We start from the raw sequence: 24969 nt of genomic DNA on the forward strand, positions 1-24969 counted from the left end.
GGCAGTGGTCACGACAGATGCGAGTCTGTCAGGGTGGGGAGCAGTGTTTCTCCACCACAGGGCCCAGGGGACGTGGACTCCGCAGGAGTCCACCCTTCAGATCAATGTTCTGGAAATCAGGGCAGTGTATCTTGCCCTACTGGCCTTCCAACAGAGGCTGGAAGGAAAGCAGATCCGAATCCAGTCGGACAACTCCACAGCGGTGGCATACATCAACCACCAAGGAGGGACGCGCAGTCGGCAAGCATTCCAAGAAGTCCGGCGCATTCTAATGTGGGTGGAGGACACAGCATCCACCATATCCGCGGTTCACATCCCAGGCGTAGAAAATTGGGAAGCAGACGTCCTCAGTCGCCAGGGCATGGACGCAGGGGAGTGGTCCCTTCACCCGGACGTGTTTCAGGAAATCTGTCGCCGATGGGGAGTGCCGGACGTCGACCTAATGGCGTCCCGGCACAACAACAAGGTCCCGGCATTCATGGCGAGGTCGTGCGATCAAAGAGCTCTGGCGGCAGACGCATTAGTTCAAGATTGGTCGCAGTTCCGGCTCCCATACGTCTTCCCACCTCTGGCACTTTTGCCCAGAGTGTTACGCAAGATCAGATCCGATTGCAGCCGCGTCATACTCGTCGCCCCAGACTGGCCGAGGAGATCGTGGTATCCGGATCTGTGGCATCTCACGGTCGGTCGACCGTGGTCACTGCCAGACCGACCAGACTTACTGTCCCAAGGGCCGTTTTTCCATCAGAATTCTGCGGCCCTGAACCTGACTGTGTGGCCATTGAGTCCTGGATCCTAGCGTCTGCAGGATTATCCCAAGGAGTTGTAGCCACAATGAGACAGGCTAGAAAGTCGACTTCTGCTAAGATCTACCACAGAACGTGGAAGATTTTCTTATCCTGGTGTTCCGCTCAGGGAGTGTCTCCCTGGCCATTTGCATTGCCCACTTTTCTTTCTTTCCTGCAATCGGGGTTAGAAAAGGGCTTGTCGCTCAGCTCCCTTAAAGGGCAAGTATCGGCACTATCCGTGTTTTTTCAGAAGCGTCTAGCACGTCTTCCTAAGGTGCGCACGTTCCTGCAGGGGGTCTGTCATATTGTGCCCCCGTACAAGCGGCCGTTAGATCCATGGGATCTGAACAGGGTTCTAGTTGCTCTCCAGAGCCGCCTTTCGAGCCTCTGAAGGAAGTTTCCTTTTCTCGCCTGTCACAGAAAGTGGCGTTTCTTGTTGCGATCACATCGCTTCGGCGAGTGTCGGAGCTGCCAGCTCTGTCATCCAAGGCTCCCTTCCTGGTGTTCCACCAGGACAAGGTAGTGCTGCGCCCCATTCCGGAGTTTCTCCCTAAGGTCGTCTCCTCGTTTCATCTTAATCAGGATATATCCTTGCCTTCCTTTTGTCCTCATCCGGTTCACCGGTATGAAAAGGACTTACGTTTGCTGGATCTGGTGAGAGCACTCAGAATCTACATTTCCCGCACGGCGCCCATGCGCCGTTCCGATGCACTTTTTGTCCTTGTCGCTGGTCCGCGCAAGGGGTTGCAGGCTTCTAAAGCCACCCTGGCTCGATGGATCAAAGAACCAATTCTAGAGGCCTACCGTTCTGCGGGGCTTCCGGTTCCTTCAGGGCTAAAAGCCCACTCAACCAGAGCCGTGGGTGCGTCCTGGGCATTACGACACCAGGCTTCGGCTCAACAGGTGTGCCAGGCAGCTACCTGGTCGAGTCTGCACACTTTCACCAAACATTATCAGGTGCATACCTATGCTTCGGCGGATGCCAGCTTAGGTAGAAGAGTCCTGCAGGCGGCAGTGACATCCCCGTAGGGGAGGGCTGTTTTGCAGCTCTAACATGAGGTATCTCTTTACCCACCCAGGGACAGCTTTTGGACGTCCCAATCGTCTGGGTCTCCCAATAGAGCGCTGAAGAAGAAGGGAATTTTGTTACTTACCGTAAATTCCTTTTCTTCTAGCTCTTATTGGGAGACCCAGCACCCGCCCTGTTGTCCTTCGGGATTTTTTTGTTGTTTGCGGGTACACATGTTGTTCATGTTGAACGGTTTTTCAGTTCTCCGACGTTATTCGGAGTTAATTTGTTTAAACCAGTTATTGGCTTCCTCCTTCTTGCTTTGGCACTAAAACTGGAGAACCCGTGATACCACGGGGGGGTATAGCCAGAAGGGGAGGGGCCTTGCACTTTTTAGTGTAGTGCTTTGTGTGGCCTCCGGAGGGCAGTAGCTATACCCCAATCGTCTGGGTCTCCCAATAAGAGCTAGAAGAAAAGGAATTTACGGTAAGTAACAAAATTCCCTTCTTTTTCCGGATATGGGGCTCAGTGATGGTTATTTTTTGCGTCTAGAGCTGACTTTTCTAGTAGTACCATGTTTGGGCAGATGCTACGTTTTGATTGCATTTTACTGCATTTTGCACAAAAATTGCAACGACCAAAAAACATAACTTTGGTGTTTTGGAATTTTTTTGCCGATATGCCGTTTACTGATCAGAAATTCATGATCCAAATATAAAATCAATTAATCTGAATGCGGTGATACCAAATATGTGTATATTTTTTTTCAATAGGGTGAATGGGGGGTGATATTATTCTTTAAAACTTTTCCTTTTTTTTTATTTTTTATTTTACTAGTTCCCCTAGGGGACTATAAGGATCAGCAGTCTGATCGCCGATTCATTTCTGTTTATCAGAGCTGCACAGCTCTGATTAGCAGAAATGCAGTGTTCCTTTTAGGAACGCTGTAACAGGTACTACACCATGACAGCGACAGGAGTCATTACATGACCCGTCACTACCATGGCAACAATCGGCTCCCCATGATCGCCTTACGAGGCCTCTGATGGTGGCGAGAAAGGCGATTTCCCCGCTGCAGCCATGTAAATTGCGCTGTCACATTTTGACAGCGTGATGTAAGGGGTTAACAGAAGTGAGTGGGTCACGGATCCACCCACGCCTGTTAGCCACACATGTCTGCTGTTCAAATTGGCAGGGATCGCTTCATGATTTAGGACGTACCGGTTAAATATTTCATCATTACATTGTTTATTTAGTTGTTTTGTTTTTTTGTATAGTTCATATTTTTTTTGAGCAGGCTCGGGAGTGGAGCCTACATTGTACATGGCAGATACCAGCTATGATACCCAGCTGACATCTGGTTGTATCACAGCCAGCATAGTTACAGTGCACTCTGATCACTGCTGTGTAACCATGTAAATGCATGATGTGAGACTGGTGACATGAAACTTCATCTCTCCATTGTAGCACTTTGGCTTTTCATCAACCAACTTTAAGCCTCCAACACTTCTGTTTTTAGATAATGACTGTTTCAAACTATGTAGAAAAATGGTGATTGATATAATTTTTTTTTAATCTATTTATTTATTTTTTTCTACCCCGTTTTGGCATAATTGTTTACTCATGCACCTTACTATAATCCTAAAAAATCCCTCACTGTGTACAGGTGAACCTATAAATTAAGATTTCTTTTGTTCAGTTTGCATTTTATTAATCGATAGAAGTGATTAATAGTTTGTTTTTGTGTTTTTTTTTATATATAATAGTTTAGAATATATATATATATATATATATATATATATATATATATATATATATATATATATATATATATATATATATATATATATATATATATATATATATATATATATATATATATATATATATATATATATATATATATATATATATATATATATATATATATATATATACATATATATATATATACATATATATATATATACATATATATATATATACATATATATATATATACATATATACATACATACATACATACATACATACATACATACATACATACATACATACATACATACACATACACACATACATACATACACATACACACATACATACACATACACACACACATACATACATACATACACACACACACACACACACACACACACATATATATATATAATATATATAATATATATATATAATATATATATATAATATATATAATTTATTTTTTTCTTTGGCGCTCCATTGGGAGACCCAGACAATTGGGTGTATAGCTATGCCTCCGGAGGCCACACAAAGTATTACACTAAAAGTGTAAAGCCCCTCCCCTTCAGCCTATACACCCCCCGTGCTGCCACGGGCTCCTCAGTTTTTATGCTTTGTGCGAAGGAGGCAGACATCCACGCATAGCTCCACAGCTTAGTCAGCAGCAGCTGCTGACTATGTCGGATGGAAGAAAAGAGGGCCCATAACAGGGCCCCCAGCATGCTCCCTTCTCACCCCACTCTTGTCGGCGGTGTTGTTAAGGTTGAGGTATCCATTGCGGGTACGGAGGCTGGAGCCCACATGCTGTTTTCCTTCCCCATCCCCCTTAGGGCTCTGGGTGAAGTGGGATCCTATCGGTCTCCAGGCACATGAGACCGTGCTCCATCCACAGCTCCTGAGGACTCTGCTGGATAGGAGCCGAGTATCGTTCAGGGACATGGCCCTGCTACTTTGAGGTACTCTGTGTCCCCGTGGGGACCGCGCACAGCAACACTCCAGCATTGCTGGGTGTGCTAGTGCACCGGGGACCGCGGCGCTGACTGCGTTTGTGCCTTTACACACTGCAGCGTCGCTGAGTGTGTTAGTGTAGAGGGACTGCCGCGCTGACCGCCGCTGCCATTGTTATCACTGCGGCGCGGCTGGGACTGTTAGCGCTGCCGGGGACTTCCGCGCCGACCGCGCTTATACGGCGGCCGCGCTTATAACTTTAGTCCCCGGCTTTTGCGGCCTAGTCTCATTCTTTTCCCGCCCCCAGGCCTGCCAGTCAGGGGAAGGGCGGGACGCTGTAAAGGACGTCAGCAACTGAGGCTGGAGCATGCTTTGCATACTCCACCCCCCTCACTGTGCACAGTGGGGCACCAGATTCCCGCACTTTCTAGGGCACGCCCACGGCCCCCTCCTCTCCTCAGGACGCCGGCAGCCATTCCTGTCAGCTCTGCTAACGCTGGAGAAGGGAGACAAGCTCAGGGAGACCCAGGCAGGAATTCTGGTGACCACACAACCGCATTGCGCGGGCGGTAAGCAGCACCTAGGTGCTGGCCCCACTGGTGCAGAAGTGTACTTATAGATTATATGATTATAGGCTATACTTTACACTGTATGGTGCACGGTTGTTTTTGGCTATATACCCTCCTGTATTGCTCAGAGGAGACAACAGCATGTCGTCCACAAATAGCAAGGGTGCCAAAGCACAGACTTACTATGCTGCCTGTGCAGCATGTACGGCTATACTGCCGGCAGGTTCCACTGACCCTCATTGTGTGCAATGCTCTGCCCCTGTGGCACTTACTCAGCCGGAGCCTCTGCTAAGGGTGGCCCAGGGAGAACCACCTGTTAACACTGTCCAGGTGACAGGGACGGAGTTTGCAGTTTTAACTGAAAGACTTTCTGAGACTATGGCTGATATTAGAAGCCTTGCAGTCCAGGCCGGCATCTCAAGCCATGGGCACTGTGGAATCATTGCCCCCTGGTCCCCCTCAGTTGGAACAACAATGTTCTCCCGGGGTGTCTCATACATCCCAGGGTGAGGTCTCTGACATGGAACACAGTCCCAGACCGACTAAGCGAGCTCGCTATGAAATCCCCTCGACATCATCACATTGTTCAGGGTCTCAGCGAGAGGACTCTCTGTATGATGAAGCGGAGCTAGCTGATCAGGATTCTGATCCTGAAGCCGCTCTCAACCTTGATACTCCTGATGGGGACGCCATAGTGAATGATCTTATTGCGTCCATCAATCAAATGTTGGATATTTCTCCCTCAGCTCCTCCAGTGGAGGAGTCAGCTTCTCAGCAGGAGAAATTCCGTTTCAGGTTTCCTAAGCGTACAACGAGTATGTTTCTGGACCACTCTGACTTCAGAGAGGCAGTCCAGAAACACCGAGCTTGTCCAAATAAGCGTTTTTCCAAGCGCCTTAAGGATACACGTTACCCCTTCCCCCCTGACGTGGTCAAGGGCTGGACTCAGTGTCCCAAGGTGGATCCTCCAATCTCCAGACTGGCGGCTAGATCCATAGTTGCAGTGGAAGATGGAGCTTCACTCAAGGATGCCACTGACAGACAGATGGAGCTCTGGTTGAAATCCATCTATGAAGCTATCGGCGCGTCTTTTGCTCCAGCATTCGCAGCCGTATGGGCACTCCAAGCTATCTCAGCTGGTCAGGCGCAAATTGACGCACTCACACGTACGTCTGCGCCGCAGGTGGCGTCCATAACCTCTCAAACGTCGGCATTTGCGTCCTACGCTATTAATGCTGTCCTGGACTCTGCGAGCCGTACGGCGGTTGCAGCCGACAATTCGGTGGCAATACGCAGGGCCTTGTGGCTACGGGAATGGAAGGCAGATTCGGCTTCCAAAAAGTGCTTAACTGGTTTGCCATTTTCTGGCGACCGCTTGTTTGGTGAGAGATTGGATGAAATCATCAAACAATCCAAGGGAAAGGAAACATCCTTACCCCAGGCCAAACCAAAAACACCCCAACAGAGGAGGGGACAGTCGAGGTTTCGGTCCTTTCGGGGGGCGGGCAGGTCCCAATTCTCCTCGTCCAAAAGGCCTCAGAAGGATCAGAGGAACTCCGACGCATGGCGGTCCAAATCACGCCCTAAAAAGACCGCCGGAGGTGCCGCTACCAAGGCGGCTTCCTCATGACTTACGGCCTCCTCACACCGCATCCTCGGTCGGTGGCAGGCTCTCCCGCTTTTGCGACACCTGGCTGCCACAAGTAAAAGACCGTTGGGTGAGAGACATTTTGTCTCACGGTTACAGGATAGAGTTCAGCTCTCGTCCTCCGACTCGATTCTTCAGAACATCTCCGCCTCCCGAGCGAGCCGAGGCTCTTCTGCAGGCGGTGGGCATTCTGAAGGCAGAAGGAGTGGTGGTCCCGGTTCCTCTTCAGCAACAGGGTCACGGTTTCTACTCCAACCTGTTTGTGGTTCCAAAGAAGGACGGGTCTTTCCGTCCTGTTTTGGATCTAAAACTGCTCAACAAACACGTAATGACCAGGCGGTTCCGGATGGAATCCCTCCGCTCCGTCATCGCCTCAATGTCCCAAGGAGATTTCCTAGCATCGATCGATATCAAAGATGCTTATCTCCACGTACCGATTGCTCCAGAGCATCAGCGCTTCCTGCGCTTCGCCATAGGAGACGAACACCTTCAGTTCGCGGCACTGCCGTTCGGCCTGGCGACAGCCCCAAGGGTTTTCACCAAGGTCATGGCTACAGCAGTTGCGGTCCTCCACTCTCAGGGTCACTCGGTGATACCTTACTTAGACGATCTGCTGGTCAAGGCACCCTCTCAAGAGGCATGCCAACACAGCCTCAACGTTACTCTGGAGACTCTCCAGAGTTTCGGGTGGATCATCAATTTTCCAAAGTCAAATCTGACACCGGTCCAATCGCTGACATATCTTGGCATGGAGTTTCATACTCTTCCAGCGATAGTGAAGCTTCCGCTGGACAAACAGCGTTCACTACAGACAGGGGTGCAATCTCTCCTTCAAGGTCGGTCACACCCCTTGAGGCGCCTCATGCACTTCCTGGGGAAGATGGTGGCAGCAATGGAGGCAGTTCCTTTCGCGCAGTTTCACCTGCGTCCTCTTCAATGGGACATCCTACGCAAATGGGACAGGATGCCGACGTCCCTAGACAGGAACGTCTCCCTCTCTCAGGCAACCAAAGCTTCCCTTCGGTGGTGGCTTCTTCCCACCTCATTATCGAAGGGGAAATCCTTCCTACCCCCATCCTGGGCGGTGGTCACGACGAACGCGAGTCTGTCAGGGTGGGGAGCAGTCTTTCTCCACCATAGGGCTCAGGGTACGTGGACTCAGCAAGAGTCCTCACTTCAGATCAATGTTCTGGAGATCAGGGCAGTGTATCTTGCCCTAAAAGCGTTCCAGCAGTGGCTGGAAGGCAAGCAGATCCGAATTCAGTCGGACAACTCCACAGCGGTGGCTTACATCAACCACCAAGGTGGAACACGCAGTCGGCAAGCCTTCCAAGAAGTCCGGCGGATTTTGATGTGGGTGGAAGCCACGGCCTCCACCATCTCCGCAGTTCACATCCCGGGCGTAGAAAACTGGGAAGCAGACTTTCTCAGTCGCCAGGGCATGGACGCAGGGGAATGGTCCCTTCACCCGGACGTGTTTCAGGAGATCTGTTGCCGCTGGGGGATGCCGGACGTCGACCTAATGGCGTCACGGCACAACAACAAGGTCCCAACATTCATGGCTCGATCTCAAGATCACAGAGCTCTGGCGGCAGACGCCTTAGTTCAGGATTGGTCGCAGTTTCAGCTTCCTTATGTGTTTCCTCCTCTGGCACTGTTGCCCAGAGTGTTACGCAAGATCAGGGCCGACTGCCGCCGCGCCATCCTCGTCGCTCCAGACTGGCCGAGGAGGTCGTGGTACCCGGATCTGTGGCATCTCACGGTCGGCCAACCGTGGGCACTGCCAGACCGACCAGACTTGCTGTCTCAAGGGCCGTTTTTCCATCTGAATTCTGCGGCCCTTAACCTGACTGTGTGGCCATTGAGTCCTGGATCTTAGCGTCTTCAGGATTGTCTCAAGAGGTCATTGCCACCATGAGACAGGCTAGGAAACCAACGTCCGCCAAGATCTACCACAGGACGTGGAAAATATTCCTGTCGTGGTGCTCTGCTCAGGGTTTCTCTTCCTGGCCATTTGCCTTGCCCACTTTTCTGTCCTTTCTTCAATCCGGATTGGAAAAGGGTTTGTCGCTAGGCTCCCTTAAGGGACAAGTCTCTGCGCTCTCTGTTTTTTCAGAAGCGCCTGGCCAGACTCCCACAGGTACGCACGTTCCTGCAAGGGGTTTGTCACATCGTCCCTCCTTACAAGCGTCCGTTAGAACCCTGGGATCTGAACAGGGTGCTGATGGTTCTTCAGAAACCGCCGTTCGAGCCAATGAGGGATATTTCGCTCGCACGCCTTTCGCAGAAAGTGGTTTTTCTAGTAGCAGTCACTTCACTTCGGAGAGTGTCTGAGCTAGCAGCGTTGTCATGCAAAGCTCCTTTCCTGGTGTTTCACCAGGACAAGGTGGTTCTGCGTCCGGTTCCGGAATTCCTCCCTAAGGTGGTATCCCCCTTTCATCTCAATCAGGATATCTCCTTACCTTCTTTTTGCCCTCATCCAGTTCACCAGTGTGAAAAGGATTTGCACTTGTTAGATCTGGTGAGAGCACTCAGAGTCTACATTTCTCGTACGGCGTCCCTGCGCCGCTCGGATGCACTCTTTGTCCTTGTCGCTGGCCAGCGTAAAGGGACACAAGCTTCCAAATCAACCCTGGCTCGGTGGATCAAGGAACCAATTCTCGAAGCTTATCGTTCCTCGGGGCTTCCGGTTCCCTCAGGGCTGAAGGCCCATTCTACCAGGGCCGTGGGAGCGTCCTGGGCCTTGCGACACCAGGCTACGGCTCAGCAGGTGTGTCAGGCAGCTACCTGGTCGAGCCTGCACACTTTCACGAAACACTATCAGGTGCATACCTATGCTTCGGCAGATGCCAGCCTAGGTAGGCAAGTCCTTCAGGCGGCGGTTGCCCACCTGTAGGACGGAGCCGTTACGGCTCTATTATGAGGTATTATTTACCCACCCAGGGACTGCTTTTGGACGTCCCAATTGTCTGGGTCTCCCAATGGAGCGCCAAAGAAGAAGGGAATTTTGTTTACTTACCGTAAATTCCTTTTCTTCTAGCTCCAATTGGGAGACCCAGCACCCGCCCCTGTTTTTGTGTACACATGTTGTTCACGTTGAATGGTTTCAGTTCTCCGATATTCCTTCGGATTGAATTTACTTTAAACCAGTTTATAATTTTTTCCTCCTTCTTGCTTTTGCACCAAAACTGAGGAGCCCGTGGCAGCACGGGGGGTGTATAGGCTGAAGGGGAGGGGCTTTACACTTTTAGTGTAATACTTTGTGTGGCCTCCGGAGGCATAGCTATACACCCAATTGTCTGGGTCTCCCAATTGGAGCTAGAAGAAAAGGAATTTACGGTAAGTAAACAAAATTCCCTTCTTTTTTTTTATTTTTGTTTACTTCTACAATGTTTCTTAGAAACATGGTGATCCGGTCGTTGAGCGGTGTAGAGAAGCAGAGGAGCGGCCAAAATTGTTTGAGGGTCTGGGACAAAGGTTACAGCATTACACAAAGATTGTAGAGGAATTCAAGAATCAGGTACACGTCTAAATATCTTTACATGATCTTTCGGTCTCAGTATTTATCTATGGGAACTCTTAGGGGCACTTTGCACACTATGACATCACAGGTGCGATGTCTGTGGGGTCATGTCGAAAGTGACGCACTTCCGGCGTCGCTCTCGACATCGTAGTGTGTAAATCCTAGATAATACGATTAATGAGCGCAAAAGCGTCGTAATCGTATCATCGGTGTAGCGTCTGTCATTTCTATAATTTGGGGATGACCGTTGCTACGATGTTGTTCCTCGCTCCTGCGGCACCATACATCGCTGTGTGTGAAGTCGCAGGAGCGAGGAACATCTCCTACATGCGTCCCGGCCGCCAATGCAGAAGGAAGAAGGTGGGCGGGATGTTTACATCCTGCTCATCTCCGCCCCTCCGCTGCTATTGGCCGCCTGCCGTGTGACGTCGCTGTGATGCCGCACGACCCGCCCCCTTAGTAAGGAGGCGGTTCGCCGGCCAGAGCGACGTCGCACGGCAGGTGAGTGCATGTGAAGCAGCCGTAGCGATAATATTCGCTGCGGCAGCTATCACAATGATATCGCAGCTGCGACGGGGGCAGGGACTATCGTGCTCGTCATCGCAGCATCGGCTTGCGATGTCGCAGCGTGCAAAGTACCGCTTATGCCGGGGCCACACGGGGCACTAGTGCGATCCTCGCATGACACTCGTCTCACACTGGCAGCACAGCAGGAGCCGAGTTTCATGCGAGTGTGACTGAGATCCAATCATGCGGCCAGGCAACAGCTGCGGTGGACGGGCCGGCACTGAGGAGGGGAGGGAGGGATTTATCTCCCTCTCTCCTCCGTAGCCAGCTGTTTCAATTCTCGCCCTGCACTCGCAGTACACCGGTGTACTGTGAGTGCAGTGCGATCTTTCTCTTGCCCAATAGACTTGAATGGGTGTGAGAGAAACAATGATCACATTACACCCGCAGCATGCTGCGATTGTTTTCTCGGTCCAATTGGGGCCGAGAAAATAATCTCTCATGGGTGCTGGGACATAGGTTAATATTGGTTCGAGTGGAATGCTAATGTTTTTTCGCATTCCACTCGGTCCGATTTTTATGCCATGTGTCTTAGGCCTTACAAGACGACTTGTTTTTTCTTATTTTGATCTTTCTGCCATGCATTGACAGGGTGAGGCATATGAGCACATCAGTGCTACCGACATGGAGAAGGTAGACAAATGTGTCCATGAAACCATGCAATGGATGAATAATGCAATGAACCTTCAAGCTAAGCAACGATTACATCAGAACCCGGCTGTGTATGGCCGTGACATTAAAGCACAGCTTTCTGTAAGTATTGAATTTCTTTTCTGATAATTTCAGACCATAATGGCCTAATAGCATCTTTGAGGAATATTACAAGAGGCCAATGGACCCTTGTATCTCTAGATGAATGACCAATGTCTCGTGAGCACAAATGACCACTAATGTTTCGCTTTTTTATATATATTTCTGAAGGCATTGGATAGCAGCTGCCACCGCATTGTCACACAACCAAAACCGAAGACTGAATCGCCCAAATCTGATACACCAATAAATGGCATGAACCACAACGAAGATCTCAAAGACGAGAAAGACAAACCTGTGCCCCCTCCTCAGCAGAATGGAGACTGCCATCCAACTGAGGAGACCATTGACATGGACTTGAATTAAAGTGCTCTGTCCCCAAATCTCCTGTAACAGGGACTCACTGGAATTTGCTTTTGTTCCTTGCTTTTTTTACATGTGCAACCTCAATTTATTTTTTGTCTCATCATCATGTCTGTACTAAGTGACCAAACACTGTCTAAGGAGTTAAGAAGTTATTTATTAAAACGCTAACTTTTAGAATTTTCTTTTTTAATTGTTATGAATTAGTTTTTTTCTTCTCATTATAAATTATACTTTACAGGATTAGATTAAGAGCTATCTTGTTAACTTGAAGGAAAAAAAGAGACAAAATTCCTGTGGAATTGTGAACTTCATATTGGGCTTCTGTGTAGAAAAGACTAATATAAAACACCAAGAAAACTGAGAGCAATCGGAGGGAGCACATTGTCTTTCTTTTCACTTCTCCTGCATGACATGAGGAGCTGACGCCAGGCTCATGGAAATAGCCTCTTGGTTCATTACTGCAAATTGTCCATTAATAACTAATTTTTCCAAGGTTAAAAGTGAAATGCAGGTTTTTAATTTTGGCACTGAGGAAATCTGTTCTTTTTCTTGGTTTTTGTTATCTTCGAAAAAGTCACAAGTTAAAAGATGTGCTTGATAGTATTGTAATCGTTGTGGAGCCTTCAGAACTTTGGTAAATAAAGTTCTATGATCTAAGAATTCAAGAGTGATGGTTATTGTGTTGTTTTTTTTTTGTTTTTCCTTTCTTGAAATTGACATGGGTCCCTACATGACACTATTGATAATCAGATGTAATGTGATGCTGTGATATTAATGTTGAGTGAACAGAACACTATCTAGCTATTGTCCTTTATTGGCAATTGTCACAAGGATAGGGGCATGGCTTCAAAATGAATGTGAACATCAGGACCTTGGGAAGAAGAGCTGACAATCTCTGCCTCCAGTTTGTTCAATGGCCCACTGCTAAGCAGAATATCATACTGACCATATCAGCCACCTCCTTTGATATGGTCAGTAGGAATACAAAACAGCAGGTTTGTGTGTTGACACTTTTCTGTCCTTTTTGGAATTTGCCTCTTCCTGACATCAAATCAACAGTAGAGCCATATGTCCAATGTCCCAGGCTTTGCATGGCCACATTAACATATATGAATAATGACAGGTGTAGGTTCTATAGATATAGAAAACATATTTTTGGTATGGTGGCGCAGTGCCAAACAACATATTCACTTGCGTTGCTGGGCAGCCTGCCCATTAGGTCAGACTTAATATCAACCAGGTGGATAAACCTCTGTATATTATGTTTTGTATTTATAGAATGCTAAAATTGTGATGGGAAATATGGTGTTCATATCTTCTGCTTTGGACCTCCAGTGGGTCAGATATCCTTTAAGATTGGGGATCTCTTAATTTTTGGTACCTGAGCCCATATCTATTTACTGGCTTCCATCAGTGGTTTCCAGGGGAGGTAAATTGGAGTGACTAGTACCTGGTAAAAGCAGGTTCTGGCCTAGAACCAATGTTCAGTGCTGTAAAATGCAGCACGCTGTAAATTTCCCAAACAGAGTTCTCACCTTTGCAAGATCTAGGCCATTCCTATGACAACAGCTCTAGTAACTTTCTTGTGTTTCATCCCCTTTTTGTATGTGGCTGTATTGTCTTGTCCCCCTTGTAACAGCTCTTGAATATTTTATAAGCGGTGCCGAATTGTTGGAATACATGTATAAAATGTAATGGTTATGTTCCGCTTGCTCTACAAAACACATCCAAAAAGCATTGACGCCAAATGTTACCAGTAACAGGTATCCAATCAACCTGTAATGTACACCCATGTTTTGGATTCTCCCTGCATGGTTACTGGTCAAGGGTGGAATCGGATATTTATAAACTTTATGTTCACTGGGAAAGCGCCCGATAACCTGCTTAGTAGCAGTTGCCTCATTCATAAATTGTCACTCAATATCTTCCTGATCTCCCTGACCACGATGTGCAAATTTCAGTTCATTGTCAGATGGAGCAGAGTTTTTTTTTTTTTGGTTTCTGTTTTCCAACAGCCTAGGCACATTCTGCTTGGAATTATAGAATACCAGCCAGAAGCCTACACAAGGCCGCAGTGACACCACATATACTGGTTTAACAAGTGTGATAAAGCTTAGTTAAGCCTGCTTTACACAATACGACCGATTTGTGCGATAGCACGATACGACCGATTGTGCGATAGCGCGATCGATCGCACCCGCCCCCGTCGTTTTTGCGTCACGGGCAATTAGTTGGCCGTGGCGCACAAACTCATTTAACCCCCGTCACACATACTTTCCGGACGACCTCGCTGTGGGCGACGAACGTCCACTTCCTGGAGTGGGAGGGACGTTCGGTGTCACAGAGACGTCACATGGCAGCCGGCCAATAGAAGCGGAGGGGCGGAGATGAGCGGGATGTAAACATCCCGCCCACCTCCTTCCTTCCATTAAGCAGTCGGGTGCCGCGGGAGGCAGGTAAAGCTGCTGTTCATCATTCCCGTGGTGTCACACGGAGCAACGTGGGATGCCACGGAAACGAACAACCGCCGCCATTTTAGTTAAACAATTTTATGAAACCTAGCGACGAGTACACGACTCACGATTTGTGAGCGATACTGCGTCGCCAGGAGGTGTTACACGAGACGACGTCGTGTACGATGCCGGATGTGCGTCACGAAAACCGTGACCCTGACGATGCATCGCACGATCAGTCGTCTTGTGTAAAGCCCGCTTTTAGACTATGCCTTTAATTTATTTAGCATGAAGCCCTATAAAAATGTGATATAAAACTGGAAAATAAATTGCAGTGACCACTAAATAATGTATGCAGCTGTAGCATTTTGCTTTGTAATTGCTTATACTGATTAATGGGAGTGTCGGATCCTGGAGCACTCCATTTATCGCATTGTTAATTTTGAATATCTTAAGGCCGCTTTACACGCAACGATATCGCTAACGAAATATCGCTAGGGTCACGGAATTCGTGACGCACATCCGTTCTCGTTAGCGATGTCGTTGCGTGTGACACCTACGTGCGACCGCTAACTATCAAAATTACTTACCAAATCGTTGATTGTTGACATTTCAAAATGTCGTTCCTCGTTCTGGACGCTGATTGTTCGTCGTTCCTGAGGCAGCACACATCGCTATGTGTGACACCCCTGGAACGACTAACAGCGTACCTGCGTCCTCCGGCAACGAGGTGGGAGTGACGATCTTGCGGCTCCTCTCCGCCCCTCTGCTGCAATTGGTGTTTTCCATGGTGACGTCGCTGTGACGCTGAACGAACCGCCCCCTAAAAAAAAGAGGTTGTTCGGCGGCAACAGCGACTTCGTTACAAAGGTATGTTCGTCTGACACATACCAATGATATTGTTCATCCACGGGCAGCGATTTGCCCGTGACGCACAAATGACGGGGGCGGGTACTTTCACTAGCTACATTGCTAGAAATGTCGCTATGTGTAAAGCGGCCTTTAGTCCTGGAAAACCCTTTAATTCAATCTCCACCCACCTAGCCTGATTGGCCGCTCCTCCAGTGTCCCTCTTTCCTGCTGCTCTCATTTTATTCAGTACAAGAGGCAGCTGTCTGGGTGGGTGGTGACTGTTAGCTTCACCCGCAACTTCTACACAATATACTTTCAATTTTGACAACTTGCATTCGATCTAAAATTTCTAGACACTCCTATTAAAATGCTAGATTTGTTATGTAAAAAAAAAACAAAAAACCCATGCCAAGATAAAAAAAAATTCAGAACTCTTTACACCTTTATCACCCATAAACTGTGCAAATCCATTGAGAAACATTATTATTTAGCAGCCTTCAGCTCTATCTTGAGCATTGGATGAACGCTCTGTAGGGAGACTGATCTTGTGTGAACCTGGATAGGTGCACTAGGGTCTTCTCCACCATTATCTTGATAGTATCAAGCCATCGGTTTGCTGGTCTTCCTCTTCACCTTGTTCCTTCTGTTCTTCCGACAATGATGTCCTTCTCCAGTGATTGCTCTCTTCATATGATGTGTCCAAAGTAGGCAGGTTGTAGCTTGGTGATCTTTGCTTTGAGTGACATGTCTGGCTTGATTTGTTCCAAAATTGATTTGTTTGTTCTTCTTGCCATCCATGCAATTGATCACATCCTTCTCCATTATCACATTTCAAAGCAGGGTTGTGCAGTCGGTAAGCCAAACCTGCGACTCCGACTCATCAATTTCCCTTGCACTGACTCAGACTGCACAACTCCGACTCCCACATATATTGCTTATATTTAAGTGAAAAATGTATTGTAGTACAATGTGAACATTAGACATTTAATCATTTTTATGATACAATAACCAAGATATTTAGATAGAACATAAAATATATTTTTTGGAATACAACTTTAGAACACAAAACTGTAATTGTACATATGCAAAACACACTAATAAATTACATAATATATAATATATATATATACACACACACACAGTACGGACCAAATGTTTGGACACACCTCATTCAAAGAGTTTTCTTTATTTCTTCAGCGCTCTATTGGGAGACCCAGACGATTGGGGTATAGCTACTGCCCTCCGGAGGCCACACAAAGCACTACACTAAAAAGTGCAAGGCCCCTCCCCCTCTGGCTATACCCCCCCGTGGTATCACGGGTTCTCCAGTTTTAGCTTTGTGTGCGAAGGAGGTCAGACATCCACGCATAGCTCCACAGATTTTAGTCAGCAGTAGCTGCTGACTATTTCGGATGGAAGAAAAGAGGACACATATAGTGTCCCCAGCATGCTCCCTTCTCACCCCTGGATGGTGTTGTAAGGTTGAGGTACCTATTGCTGGTACGGAGGCTGGAGCCCACATGCTGCTTTCCTTCCACATCCCCCTGAGGGGCTCTGAGGAAGTGGGATCCTGCCGGCCTCAAAGCTCTGACGCCGGGCTCCATCCACAGACCCATTTGAACCTGCTGGATGTGGAGCTGGAGTACCGTTCAGGGACATGGCCCTGCACCATTACAGGTACTCTGTGTCCCCGTACACACAGGCACAGCACACTCCAGACTTGCTGGGTGTGCTAGTGCGCCGGGGACAGTAAAGGGTTACAGTCACTGCAGCCTTGCTGAGTGACTTTGTGTTTTGGGAACTACCGCGCCGGACGCTCCGGGAGCGGCGGCGCGGCTGGGACTTGTAGTTCGCCGGGGACTGGGCGCCGACCGCGCTTTTACGGCGGCGGCGCTTATAACTCCAGTCCCCGGCTTCTGCGGCCTAGTGCCGCTTCGTTCCCGCCCCCTCCCTGTCACTCAGGGAAGGGGACAGGCGCTGAACAATCAGCAGCGCCGAGGGCTGGAGCCTTTTTACATGCTCCAGCCCTCTCACTGCACACTGTCGGGCGCCGGATTCCCGCTCTGCCTTGGGGGCACGCCCACGGCCCGCCCCTACTCACACGAGCTGGGGAAGAAGCCGGCAGCCATTACAGAGCTCGGGGCACCAAGGCAGGACAGTGGCGTTCATACACCCGCTTATAGGCGGGCGGTAAGGGCACACATAGTGCTGACCACAATATATATGCAGTGTATACATGTGTTGTTTTTAACTGCATAGGTCGCTATATGCCCGCTTGGGGAGCGACACATCAGCAGCAGGAAAGCAGGTGTGCTAAAGCACAGGCTTTCTAGGCTGCTTGTTTTGCACGACTGAGGTGTTCATTTGTGTTTATGCTGATATGCTATACATTGCACTGTACAGTCGCTAGTCTTAGCTATATTCTCCTGGAATGGCTAGACTACAGCAGCAGAAAACCAAGGGTGCTGGGGCACAGGTTTTTTTCTATGCTGCTTGTATTGCATGGGCTGCAGTGTGCATTTGTACTTGTGCTTGTATGCTATACATTGCACTGTATGGTCACTCTTCTGGGCTCTATTCCCCTAGATGACCAGTCTACAGCAGCAGAAGAGCAGAGGTGCCAGGGCACAGGCTTCTATGCTGCTTGGATTGCATGGGCTGCAGTGGTCATTTGTACTTGTGCTTGTATGCTATACATTGCACTGTAGGGTCACTCTTCTGGGCTATATTCCCCTAGATGACTAGTATACAGCAGCAGAAGAGCAGGGGTGCCAGGGCACAGGCTTCTATGCTGCTTGTATTGCTTGTGCTGCAGTGGTCATTTGTACTTTATGCCTGTATGCTATACATTGCAATGTACGGTCACCAATCTTGGCTATATACTTCTAGATAGCTAGTCGGCAGCGGCAAAAAAGCAACACAGTTTTCAGTGCTGTTTTTACTACATGGGATGCTGTTCATGACACCGTCCCATTGTGTGCATGCTCCCCTGTAGCACGTCGTCTGCCGGGGTCTCTAGCACTTCGTCTGCCGGGGCTCTACTAGTTGTGGCCAAAGAAACCTCCTGTCAACCCTGTCCATGGACAGGGACAGAGTAGTCATAATATAGAGACTTGCACCCATGGGCAATCTACTTGAACAAAAGGCAGCTCTTCAGGGCTTTGATACTGACATCGCTCTCAATCCGGATACACCGGGTGGTAACGCCATACGGAATGATCCTATACCGTCCATCAATGGAAGGTTGGATCTTTCTCCCTCAGCTCCCCCAGTGGAGATAGGAGACGAACAGGAGAAGTTCCTTTTCAGTATCTCACGCAGATATTGAGTATTTTTCTGGCCACGCTGACTTCAGAGAAGCAGTCCAGGAACACCACGCTTACCAGATAAGCGTCTTCTCCAAACGTTTTTAGGATACACGTTATCCCTTTTTTCCCCTGACGTGGTCAGCGCTGGACCCAGGGTCCAAAGGTGGATTCTCCAATCTCCAGGCTTGCAAGTGGTAGCAGTCTTGCACTCTCACGGAGTGATTCCGTACTTGGACGATCTACTCGTCAAAGCAACCTCCCTCGAGGCATGCCAACGCAGCCTGAATGTTACGCTGGAGACTCTCCAGACTTTCGGGTGGATCATCAATTTGGCAAGGTCAAATCTGTCTCCGACTCAATCACTAACGTATCTCGGCATGGAGTTTCATACTCTATCAGCCATAGTGAAGCTTCCGCTGAACCAGCAGCGTTCACTGCGGACAGAGGTGCAGTCTCTCCTTCAAGGCCAGTCGCACCCCTTAAGGCGCCTCATGCACTTCCTAAGGAAGATGGTGGCAGCCATCGAGGCAGTTCTCTTTGCGCAGTTTCATCTGCGCCAACGGCAATCGGACATTCTCCGCAAATGGGATGGGCAGTCAACCTCCCTGGACGGGAAGTCTCCCTTTCCCTGACGGCCGAGGACTCTCTGCAATAGTGGCTTATTCCCACCTCATTGCCATAGCCCCCATCCTGGGCAGTGGTCACGACAGATACGAGTCTGTCAGGGTGGGGAGCAGTTTGTCTCCGCCACATGGCTCAGGGGACGTGGACTCAGCAGGAGTCCACCCTTCAGTTCGATGTGCTGGAAATCGGGGCAGGGTATCTTACCCTATTAGCTTTCCAAAAGTGGCTAGAAGGGAGCAGATCCGAATCCAGTCGGACATCTCCACAGCGGTGGCATACATCAACCACCAAGGAGGGACACGCAGTCAGCAGCCTTCCAGGAAGTCCGGCGAATCCTCATGTGGGTGGAGGACACAGCATCCACCATATCCGCAGTTCACATCCCGGGCGTAGAAAACTGGGAAGCAGGCTTCCTCAGTCGCCAGGGCATGGACGCGGGGGAATGGTCCCTTCACCCGGACGTGTTTCAGGAAATCTGTTGCCGCTGGGGGGGGGCCGGACGTCGACCTAATGGCGTCTCGGCACACCAACAAGGTCCGGGCATTTATGGCACGATCGCGCGATCACAGAGCTCTGGCGGCAGACGCCTTAGTGCAAGATTGGTCGCAGTTCCGGCTCACATATGTGTTTCCACCTCTGGCACTCTTGCCCAGAGTACTGCGCAAAAATCAGATCCGATTGCAGCCGCGTCATACTCGTCGCACCAGACTGGCCGAGGAGATCGTGGTACCCGGATCTGTGGCATCTCACGGTCGGCCGACCGGGGTCACTACCAGACCGACCAGACTTACTGTCTCAAGGGCCGTTTTCTCCATCGGAATTCTGCGGCCCTGAACCTGACTGTGTGGCTTGTGTGTCCTGGATCCTAGCGTCTTCAGGATTATCCCAAGGGGTCGTTGCCACCATGAGACAGGCTAGGAAGCCCACGTCTGCTAAGATCTACCACAGAACGTGGAAAGTTTTTCTTACTCTGGTGCTCTACTCAGGGAGTGTCTCCCTGGCCATTTGCATTGCCTATCTTTCTTTCCTTCCTACAATAGGAGTTAGAAAAGGGCTTGTCGCTAGACTCCCTCAAAGGGCAAGTCTCAGCACTATCCGTGTTTTTTCAGAAGCGTCTAGCACGTCTTTCTAAGGTGCGCACGTTCCCGTAGGGGGTTTGTCATATCGTACCCCCGTACAAGCGGCCGTTGGATCCATGGGATCTGAACAGGGTTCTAGTTGCTCTCCAGAAGCCGCCTTTCGAGCCTCTGAAGGAAGTTTCCTTTTCTCGCCTGTCACAGAAGGTGGCGTTTCTCGTTGCGATCCCATCGCTTCGGCGAGTGTCTGAGCTGGCAGCTCTGTCATCCAAGGCTCCCTTCCTGGTGTTTCACCAGGACAAGGTAGTGCTGCGCATCATTCCGGAGTTTCTCCCTAAGGTAGTATCCTCGTTTCATCTTAATCAGGATATCTCCTTACCGTCCTTTTGCACTCATCCGGTTCACCGGTATGAGAACGATTTACGTTTGCTAGATCTGGTGAGAGCACTCAGAATCTACATTTCACGCACGGCGCCCGTACGCCGTTCCGATGCTCTTGTCGCTGGTACGCGCAAGAGGTTGCAGGCTTCTAAAGCCATCCTGGCTCGATGGATCAAAGAACCAATTCTGGAAGCCTACCGTTTTGCAGGGCTTCCGGTTCTTTCAGGGCTGAAAGCCCATTCAACCAGAGCCGTGAGTGCGTCCTGGGCGCTACGACACCAGGCTTCGGCTCAACAGGTGTGCCAGGCAGCTACCTGGTCGAGTCTGCACACTTTCACCAAACATTATCAGGTGCATACCTATGCTTCGGCGGATGCCAGCTTAGGTAGAAGAGTCCTGCAGGCGGCAGTGACATCCCCGTAGGGGAGGGCTGTTTTGCAGCTCTAACATGAGGTATCTCTTTACCCACCCAGGGACAGCTTTTGGACGTCCCAATCGTCTGGGTCTCCCAATAGAGCGCTGAAGAAGAAGGGAATTTTGTTACTTACCGTAAATTCCTTTTCTTCTAGCTCTTATTGGGAGACCCAGCACCCGCCCTGTTGTCCTTCGGGATTTCTTGGTTGTTTGCGGGTACACATGTTGTTCATGTTGAACGGTTTTTCAGTTCTCCGACGTTATTCGGAGTTAATTTGTTTAAACCAGTTATTGGCTTCCTCCTTCTTGCTTTGGCACTAAAACTGGAGAACCCGTGATACCACGGGGGGGTATAGCCAGAGGGGGAGGGGCCTTGCACTTTTTAGTGTAGTGCTTTGTGTGGCCTCCGGAGGGCAGTAGCTATACCCCAATCGTCTGGGTCTCCCAATAAGAGCTAGAAGAAAAGGAATTTACGGTAAGTAACAAAATTCCCTTCTTTCATGACTCTAAAAATTGTAGATTCGCATTACTACTTTGCACAGTCTTGGCATTCTCTTGATGAGCTTCAAGAGGTAGTCACCAGAAATGGTTTTCCAACAGTCTTGAAGGAGTTTCCAGAGATGCTTAGCACTTGTTGGCCCTTTTGCCTTCACTCTGCGGTCCAGATCACCCCAAACCATCTCGATTGGGTTCAGGTCTGGTGACTGTGGAGACCAGGTCATCTGGCGTAGCACCCCATCACTCTCCTTCTTAGTCAAATAGCCCTTCCACAGCCTGGAGGTGTGTTTGGGGTCATTGTCCTGTTGAAAAATAAATGATGGTCCAACTAAACACAAACCGGATGGAATAGCATGCCGCTGCAAGATGCTGTGGTAGGCATGCTGGTTCTGTATGCCTTCAATTTTGAATAAATCCCCAACAGTGTCAGCAGTAAAGCACCCCCACACCATCACACCTCCTCCTCCATGCTTCATGGGGGGAACAAGGCATGTAGAGTCCATCCGTTCACCTTTTCTACAAAGACACGGTGATTGGATCCAAAGATCTCAAATTTGGACTCATCAGACCAAAGCACAGATTTCCTCTGGTCTAATGTCCATTCCTTGTGTTCTTTAGCCTAAACAAGTCTCTTCTGCTTGTTGCCTGTCCTTAGCAGTGGTTTCCTAGCAGCTGCTTTACCATGAAGGCCTGCTGCACAAAGTCTCCTCTTAATAGTTGTTCTAGAGATGAGAAGGCAGACTTTTGGTCTGTACTCTGTCTGTGTGTGTGTGTGTGTGTGTGTGTGTGTGTGTGTGTGTGTGTGTGTGTGTGTGTGTGTGTGTGTAATTGCCTCCATCAGATTCTCCTTCATAGATTACCTCAAATCTGACCTAATCATTTTAAGGCTAGAGAACAACCTCTCTACAGTAACTTGGGTTGGAGGCAAAGCCGTAACCACATGGGCAACATCTCTAACATTTTCCGGGTATAAAGGAATTGCCTCATGCACAGTCAGTTTTGATGAACGGTTGAATTTTTCTATTTCTTTGAGAGCAAGTGACCATATTTCAGCAAAATGTTTCACTTTTTCAATCTGCTTTCTATAGGAGACTGAGTGAAATCTTTTTCCTTGCAGCAATGCTTTGCCTGCTCCATGTCATCCAAATATTTGTTAAAATTAATAATAATTGGCTAATAATAAATAAGCCCTTCAGGATCCTGCTGGACGGAGCACTCATCCCCAGGGACTTGGAACCCTGCGTCTCAGCAAGCTAAGTACCTGAGACGTTTATATTCGGGGGGTCCCGGTACTTTATTATGGTGGGAGAGTGTGCTGTGTAACTTTTCTGACATTTCCGGCTGGTTCTCTGGTTGTCGCCTGAGAACCGCGCCGATGGTGCCTGCGCGCCGGCCGCATCGCTTAAATTTAGGCCCCGGCTTCGCCGGAGGCCTACTTTCGATTTCACTGCCCTCGCATGTCAATCATGCAGAGGGACAGTGCGGCTCCGCCCAGCGGCCGTTCGGCACAGGGGAGGGACACTCCTCTCTTGAGTACATGTCCCCTCCCCTGTAAGTCTCCTTGGCCCTCCAGATCCTGCTCTCAGAGCAGGTCCCGCCCCCTCTCCTCGCTCCGGCGCCATTTTCTCAGCGTTTTTCTCTGGATCAGCGCTGGCTGCAGCATCCCTGCTAAGCTGCTTGGGGGTCCGGGCTGTGGGATCTGGAGGGCACACAAACGGTCTGGTAAGCCACAACCTCCGGTTGTGGACCTTCTTATATACTCTCTGGGGGTCATTCTGGCTCAGAGCCCCCACTTCAGCAGTATGTCTCACACGAGGAGCAAGGCTGCAAGGCTGTACTCAATATGCACTGCATGTAAGCTCGTGCTGCCTGAACCGAGCACATATCCACATTGTGATGCCTGCTCTAACCTGACAATGCCTCAGCCTGGAATCGCACTCACAGTGGTCCCTCCGGCTGCTCCGGCTCCGGTGGCTGAACCCCCGGCTTGGGTAGAATCCTTCTCTAGGTCAATCTCCCAGTCTTTTGCCGACTCCATGGGACAGCTGTCCCGGACTTTGCTGAACATGCATCAGCCCCCTTCTCAGGGCACCTCTGCTGCTAGGGCTCTCTCAGCGGAGCTCACAGAGGATTCTTCATCTGGTCCCAGACCCTGTCCTCCTAAAAGGAGACGCAGGGTCCCCTCTCCTTCCTCGTCCCGCGGCTCTGATTCAAGAGCTGACTCACAGGATGAGGAGGATGCCTTTACTGGGGGCTCGGAGGCTACCTCCATGTGCCCCATTGATCTGTCCGAAAGTGAATCAGATGTTAGTGATTTGATTGCGTCCATTAATTCTGTACTGGACCTCAATCCGCCAGTATCAGAGGAGCAACCCTCTCTGGCAGAAAAGCACCAGTTTACCTTGCCTAAGAGGACAAGGAGTGTGTTCTTTAACCACTCCAGTTTTCAGGCCACTGTGACCAAGCCTAGGGCCTGTCCTGACAAACGCTTCCCAAAGCGTGGTTCTGATGACCGTTTTCCCTTTCCACATGAGGTGGTCAAGGAGTGGGCTCATTCACCAAAGGTAGACCCTCCGGTGTCTAGACTCTCAGCCCGGACCATTGTATCAGTGGCTGATGGCACCTCTCTTAAGGATTCCACTGACCGCCAGGTCGACCTTCTGGCCAAATCTGTATATGAGGCGGCAGGGGCCTCGTTCTCCCCATCTTTTGCAGCAGTGTGGGCTCTCAAAGCTATCTCTGCTTCTCTAGAGGAGATGCATTCCCTCACCAGGGAATCTATGCCCGAAATGGTTGCCTTAACTTCCCAAGCTTCAGCTTTTTCGTCCTATGCCATGTCTGCCATGCTGGAGGCTTCTCACCGCACTGCGGTGGCTTCGGCTAATTCCCTCGCTATACGCAGGATCTTGTGGCTTCGAGAGTGGAAGGCAGATGCTTCTTCAAAGAAGTACCTTGCTGGGCTCCCTTTTGCTGGATCCAGGCTATTCGGTGAACAACTGGATGAAATTATTAAGGAAGCTAATGGCGGGAAGAGTACTTCCATGCCACAAACTAAAACCAGGAAACCTGCCCAGGGTAGGAACCAGTCGAGGTTTCGTTCCTCCAACTGGTCATCCTCTAAGCCCTCGGCCTCGTCCACTAACTCAGCCAAGGACCAAAAACCCAACTGGCGCACAAAGGCGCGTCCACAAAAGACCGCAGGAGCTGCTGCCACTAAGGCAGCCTCCTCTTGACTATCTGGCCTCGCCAGCAACGTCCTTAGTCGGTGGCAGGCTCTCCCACTTTGGCGACGTGTGGTTTCAACACATCTCCGATCAGTGGGTGCGGGATATCATCTCCCACGGCTACAGGATAGAATTCTCTTCCAGCCCGCCAAACAGATTTTTTCTGTCAACTCCCCCCTGCTCCAAGGCCGCCGCCTTCTCTCAGGC

At 49.5% G+C, this 24969-nt stretch overlaps 1 protein-coding gene across 1 annotated transcript in view; it reads left to right on the top strand.

Moving 5' to 3' along the window:
• HSPH1 (heat shock protein family H (Hsp110) member 1) overlaps positions 1–12592 on the top strand; it is a 138345-nt gene extending 125753 nt beyond the window's left edge. Inside the window, exons 16-18 of the mRNA XM_075337357.1 lie at positions 10127–10246; positions 11408–11569; positions 11738–12592. Coding sequence (XP_075193472.1) covers positions 10127–10246; positions 11408–11569; positions 11738–11932 — 477 coding nt within the window. The 3' untranslated portion in view covers positions 11933–12592. The remainder of the gene's footprint in view (positions 1–10126; positions 10247–11407; positions 11570–11737) is intronic.
• The last annotated feature ends 12377 nt before the right edge of the window (positions 12593–24969 follow it).

The sequence above is a fragment of the Anomaloglossus baeobatrachus genome, chromosome 2 (genome assembly GCF_048569485.1).
Source record: "Anomaloglossus baeobatrachus isolate aAnoBae1 chromosome 2, aAnoBae1.hap1, whole genome shotgun sequence".
Lineage (NCBI taxonomy): Eukaryota > Metazoa > Chordata > Amphibia > Anura > Aromobatidae > Anomaloglossus > Anomaloglossus baeobatrachus.